The following is a 6,844-nucleotide window of genomic DNA, read 5'->3' on the forward strand; positions in this document are numbered from 1 at the left end:
GGGAGGGCCGGGGAGGGCTTGCGTGCGTGATGGCCCAATCATAATCACTTGCTCGACACAGGAAGAACGGCCCCACCCTCCCCTACCTGTGTGTTTTCACAGCATGCTGGGCGCTGGTTTCAGTGGCTTCAAACTCTAATCTCAGTCAGACGGTCACTAATGCAGAGAGGCAGGAGTCAAGGCACAATGCCACCGAAGTTACAAAAGTAAGGGGGGTGCTGAAAAGCAGAGGGAGAAAAAAGCTTAATAAAAAAATTAATAAAAAACGAGTTGAAGATGCCACATGTTTTACAATAAAATACATGTTTGCTGCTGCTTCTGTCCCCGAAAAAGTTACTCCCCGGCCGGCCGGCCCCAGTCTGCTGCAACAACAGCAGTCAGCAGAGTGAAGTGAAGCAGGCAGACACAGAGGCTGCTTGCTGAAGTTGCCGTGCCCTCCAAGGCACAGAATCAGACTCAGTTGTTATTAATATGTTTCAGTTGGATAATAAAGCCATGTCTCTGCCTCCGGTTTAAACTTTATATAATCATTACAATATTGCATTTGAAGAACAAAGGCAAGGCGATCATCAAAAATGAACAGGTTTCTAGCGCACACTTCAAATCAGGTAAGGTTGAATATAGTCGGCCTAGTATTTATATTTGGTATGAATATGTGTAAAAAAAAAATGTATTTCATTTGCATTTTGGTGATATTAGGCTGGGAAATTGTCATGTGTAAAGATAATTTTGGTCTGCTGTCTGCTAAGCCGACTGGCTGCTGCACAATGCTTCTGCCTGGTGGCCAGAGAAAGTCATCGTCATTGTGCATTTCTACTATGTCCACAGATACAGTATAAACACATAAGAATTCTATAAACTGCTGAGTGTTGACCTGCTGGCCACTACTGAGCACCCTGTCCTGATCTCAGGCTAATATGCACATGACATGCACATCACATGCACATCACATGCACGACACAAGCACTCATAAGCAGCACAATACTGATATGCAGGGATACCCTGGACTGTGTTCTTTCAGTCTTGACCAGTGATTTTCAACAGGTTTCAAATGTGTTGACCGTCTAGAGAGTTGGACACAACAATCAGTGATGGATTCACCATACAGTCAATGACAGAGATGTCCAGTACAGCTACTGTAGGACTGAAATAATAAATAAAAACTATTAATAAATTAAAAAAGGTTCTACCATAGAGCCCAGGGGGACACAGGTCAACTAAATATACAGGGATTAAATGGTGAAATAAACAGATCTACCATCGGACCTATCTGGGTGTGTGTGTGTGTTTTACTTTGATACTTTAATTAAGTTTTGATGCCAATACTTTTGTACTTTTACTCAAGTCAATTCTACCTGTAACAGAGTATTTTTATATAGTGGAATTGCTACTTTTACTTAAGTAAAACAAAAAAAATTAGACATTTATTTTTGTATTATTGTTTTTTTACTGAACACAGGCCAATTATGTTCGTATAGAGAGACGCTGGACAAAACTGGATATACGGCGGTGGATTCTAACCCACAACTGGGATCTTTAAGTGAGCTAGGGTTGATGTGTGGATGTACTCAGATTCTCCCTCAGATGTCTCTGCTACAACAGGGAATGACGACACTCTTTAGATATTGTCACTCACTGATAGTATTGCTGTTCTGATGTGGTTCTTGAAATTAAACATGGCAAATATGTATGTTAATTATATGACATTAAGTAAAACATTACTACAATAAACTAAACATCATTCCCACAATAGGAATGAAGTAGCTGTATACTATTGACCCTGTACACCAATACGTTTGTACCTTTACTCAAGTACATTTTGAATCCCGGACTTTTACTTGTAACTGAGTACTTTTACATTGTAATATACTTTTACTCAAGTAAAATATTTGAGTACTTTTTCCACCACTGCCCTGTGCATATTTGCAACAGCAAGTTTATTCTGTAAAGGAGTCTGTCTGCATAACATACACTCTAAACACTTAGACCCTCTATATACTTAGTAAAACAAGCTACAATACAAAAGTATGGTAGTTATAATGTGCTGTTCTTCTAAGCATAATAATGTAATTTGACCAACACTGAAAATACTTCAAAAACCTTGTTATAAGTTGTTATGTATCAAAAAACACTCGTTATGTATAACGAGTGTTATGAAGCCTTATAATGCATTTTAAATGTGATTATAATGAATTATAGACCCAACCTTTAAGTAAAGCATTACACAATACACCTTGCTTTGTCTTTGCATGCATCTCTTTATTCATGACGATGTTTACAACATCTTGGATTATGTATTCATTTAAAAGCCCTGACAGATCACCACTGTAATAATATGTGATACAATACATATATCTACTGTATGAGTTTAGGATTAAAAGGAGTCCCAAAGAGAGGAAAAACCCAAATTAAAACCATGAAAAATAGTAAATATTGCATCATGCCTTTTATACCACGGCTGTGCTTCTCTAAAATATATGCATGTGATCCTAAACATGTTTAGGAACACGTCTGATCTTCATCGCTACAGCCTTCAGGGAGTAATAATAACCCTTCCATTTGTGCCAGTGTGCACCTGTCTTGTAGTGAGGCGTCTTTCCCCAAAGGTAAGCACCGTTGGGATTAGCCTGCTCACAGCACTTGTACCAAAATGCACCGTAACGATGAATTGCACAGTTCTTGGCCCACGTGTCCTGATCTTTGTCAAAGGTTGTGAATTTCATTCCATTGTGATAGGTCAGTGAGTCTCCTGCTCCCCCATTCTTGAAGCCAGCAACCTGCAGCTTGTAGCCATCAGCCTCAGAACCCACAGAGAAAGAGGAGTAAGAGGCAAACGCGGTGTTTCCCTCAAAGTCTTCCATGTCCACCCTCAACTGATACTTGTTTTTCTTGGTAAGGAGATGCATGTTCTCTAGTCCCAGCCAGTACTCGCCTGATGCGTCTCCAAACCCAGCTTGGTACTGAGCCCAGGATCTGTAGAAGTTCAGACTGCCGTCCACTCTTCTCTGGATGATTGTCCACTTCCCTCCATCTGTGTCCATGTCACAGCAGACCTTGACAGGAGCAGTATTGGGGTAGATGGTGTACACACCACTCGCTGTGGAGATTTCCTCACAGTCCAGAACCAGGTTGAGATCACAACGAGGAGCAGAGTGGACTGTTACAGCCAGAAACATAACTGCAACAACAAGTATCATCTTGAAGTCTTTGAGTCGCACCTTGTTGTTCAGATCAAAGGACGTCTGAGTGTGTTGAGTGTATGTTCAGCTCCAGTAGAAGGTTTAATGCAGTCTGAGTTTGAGAACCTTCTTTTATAGCAGTTAAGAGGCGGTACAATTTCATTTTGGCAAAACCTCCACCAGTGTGTGTGCGTGTGTGTGTTTGCGTGTGTGTGTGTGTGTGTGTGTGTGTGTGTGTGTGTGTGTGTGTGTGTGTGTGTGTGTGCGTGTGTGTGTGTGTGTGCGCGCGTGATAGTGTGTGCGAGTGTGTGCGTGTACCTAATCCTTTAGGTTGACATGGAACATTTCCCTCTCTCTCTCTCTCTCTCTCTTTCTCTCTCCCTCTCTCCTTCTCTCTCCTTCTCTCTCCCTCCCTCCCTCCCTCCCTCTCTCTTTCTCTTTCTTTCTCTCTCTCTCTCTCTCTCTCTCTCTCTCTCTCTCTCTCTCTCTCTCTCTCTCTCTCTCTCTCTCTCTCTCTCTCTCTATCTCTCTCTATCACACACACACACACACACACACACACACACACACACACACACACACACACACACACACACACACACACACACACACACACACACACACACACACACACGCACAACACAACACAACACATAAGGATAGGACCAGGTGATTGGGATTGTCCCCTTTTCAATGTCTCTCCATTCCTACGTTTTGACCAATCATGCAGGTTAATTATGACTTTGACCTTGACCTTTGACCTATAGGTTAATCACCACTTCAGGGTGCCCTTTATCACTCCCACCATGTTCCGTCTTTCTTTCTTTTTATACGTTTTGAACGTCATACAAGTAAAAAGTCACAATAAAACAATAAGGGACCAGTCGAAATTTACAGAAGGGGGTCCCTGGAGGAAAATAGGGGAGGGTCATGCCTTTCTAATTTTAGTACAAGGGAGGGTCAGCTAATTTTACTTTGAATCCAAGGGAGGGTCATGCAATTTTGAATTGATAAAGTAGTCCGTTTTTTATATACATTTTTAGTACAGCAGAACAGTGGTCAATGACCCCTCTCTATTTCAAATGATACAAAGGATTCAAATCCGGTAACACCTTGGTCTATTTAGAATCAATGACGGTCGTTAACAAGCCATCAACGCAAAGCAAGTGTGAACGACCCAGTCAAATCTATTCAGCGTCTTAACGATGGTGGTTGAACAATTAAGCAACACTTCAACGGGTGTTAGGCATATTAGAGAGATGAATTATCCCAATTTCCAACACAGAGATATCCTCTTTTAAGTGTGTTTTTGTTGCTCATAGAATTGCATACACCAGGTAGGTTACAATGACCAATTTATAACTGGATATTCATAATCATTTGAAGTAATTCTGTGCATGTGATTAATTTGGATCTATATGGACACTTGTGCATAGATGCACAAGTAAAACCAGAATCATCAGGCCATAATTGATAGCCTAATTTTTAAGACTTAGACAGGGGCCATTTTCGAATTGCACAAGTACAAGCAAGCACATGTGATTGATATGGGCACATTTCCTACTAATGATGACTCAACCAGGTAAACCGGTACAGTTTCCCTTGAAATTCTAACTCCCATTTCTGTGGAAGTATTTAAAGGGGAAATCCACCCATTTTCAATATTTAACTATGTCATTAATATAGCATAAAGGAGTTGTGTGGAAATAAGAAAAAATTAAAAAAAAAATTAACATTGCAAAAAAATTTAACATTGCAAAAAAATTAACATTGCAAATTACACTGTGATGACTCATCATGGTGTAATTTGCAATGTTAATTTTTTTGCAATGTTAAATTTTTTTGCAATGTAAATTTTTTTTTTAATTTTTTCTTATTTCCACACAACTCCTTTATGCTATATTAATGACATAGTTAAATATTGAAAATGGGTGGATTTCCCCTTTAAGGGAGGTTTTAGTACATCAAGGTAAATACAGGCTTTTATTTGATGTATGATGATGCATCAATGTTGTCAGCTACTTGGAAGTCGGATGTTTGACTTGGAGTCGGATGTCCGACTTCCAAGTAACTGACAACATTGATGCGTCGTCATACATCAAATAAAAGCTTCTCTGATCCCCCTAGTGACTTTTAAGAGGATTGCCATGGGCACACTCTCCAGCCATTGCTCCTGCTTTGACGAGTAGCAAATGCTGTGATCTTAGTTTCAGGGCCGGACTGGGACCAAAATTCAGCCCTGGCATTTGGGTCCGGACCGGCCCACCACCCCCCGGGCCGTTTTGTCAACGGGGGGGGGGGGGGGGGGGGGGGGGGGGGGAGCGTTTCACTGTTTCAGCCCAGCCCTGCACATGAACTCTGCAGCCGCACTGAGGCCCCTGCTGGAAAGCATCCCAGCCCAAACATGAACGTAACTAATAATTGGGCCGCGCGACCCTGAAATGACCGTAATAATCCTAAAACGGAGCGAAAATATTTTTCAATTTTTTTATTTATTTTTTTGGGTGGCCCAGTGGCCCACTGGCCCAGCGGCCCACCGGGCAGTTGCCCGGTACGCCAAATGGCCAGTCCGCCGCTGCTTAGTTTTATATTAGTTTAGTAGTTTTATGATGTATTGTTGTTATTAGCCTTTTATTAGTCTGTATTTGGTGCTATTTAGACTCTCTCTGAGCCTCCCTTGGTAGTAGGTTTTTGGTATTACGGATGTCATGTTTGTCTTTGTTATGTCCTGTATTGTTGTTACTGGCAGAGCTGTGTAACATTTATTTGCCTCTTCTCTTGGCCAGTGCACACTCGTAAAAGAGACAATGGTCTCAATGTGATTTTACTGGTTAAATAAAGGTAAAAATAAATAAATAAAAAAAGCCTGTATTTACCTTGATGTACTAAAACCTCCCTTAAATACTTTGCGCTGTGTGCGTGTGTAAAACTGTCATCCTTGAGTTGAATTTCCTTTCTGTTGTCACGCACATTAACAGTATGTATCCACCATCGATAAAATAAAGTATAATACAAATCTTCACTTTCCTACATTACTAAATGCATGGTCAGGGACCACATGCAATACCTCCACGGACCACCAGTTGAAAACCCATGATGTAGGCAACAGTGTAGTCACTGTAGTTAATAATTATGGGATTCAATGGGTTTCCCACATGTAAGTTTAGAACACTGTCCATTCTGCTACCACTACAGACACTACACTGTGCATTTAGCAAGACCTAGCAAGATCAGTTTTCAATGTCATGTTGTTGTATTTGATGGGGAGGGTTAGGGGTGTCAAGATAACACTAATTTCACGATACATACATGATGTTGGGCATATGATATCGATATGATACATTATTAATGTTGTTTTCTCATGTATCATCAACATTGGCCACATCTTTAGTTTAAATTAACAATTATAAAGCACTTCTTTGTACACACAAATAAATAAATTTGTGCAAGCTTAAGGGAGAAGTGAAGTTCTCACTAACTATAAACCCATTGTTTCAGAGGACAGATAGACACTAATATAACAAATATAATATAATATAATATAATATAATATAAAACTGCATAACTATTGATAGAGTTAAACTATGTATTTTGTCGACAATATTGATATATATACCATCATATCCTATTTTAGTGTGCCATCTTGGCATAACTCAAGTTTGCCT

General features: G+C 40.3%; 1 protein-coding gene across 1 annotated transcript; it reads right to left on the reverse strand.

The window, feature by feature from the left end:
• Positions 1 to 2,104: 2,104 nt before the first annotated feature.
• On the reverse strand, positions 2,105 to 3,268 carry LOC308085592 (microfibril-associated glycoprotein 4-like). Its single transcript, XM_080428808.1, has one exon. It carries the CDS (start codon positions 3,195 to 3,197, stop codon positions 2,490 to 2,492), a length of 708 nt encoding a protein of 235 aa, XP_080284934.1. The 5' UTR covers positions 3,198 to 3,268; the 3' UTR covers positions 2,105 to 2,489.
• Between the last annotated feature and the right edge of the window lie 3,576 nt (positions 3,269 to 6,844).

This window comes from Gymnoscopelus braueri (assembly GCF_963280865.1).
Source record: "Gymnoscopelus braueri genome assembly, chromosome: 5".
Lineage (NCBI taxonomy): Eukaryota > Metazoa > Chordata > Actinopteri > Myctophiformes > Myctophidae > Gymnoscopelus > Gymnoscopelus braueri.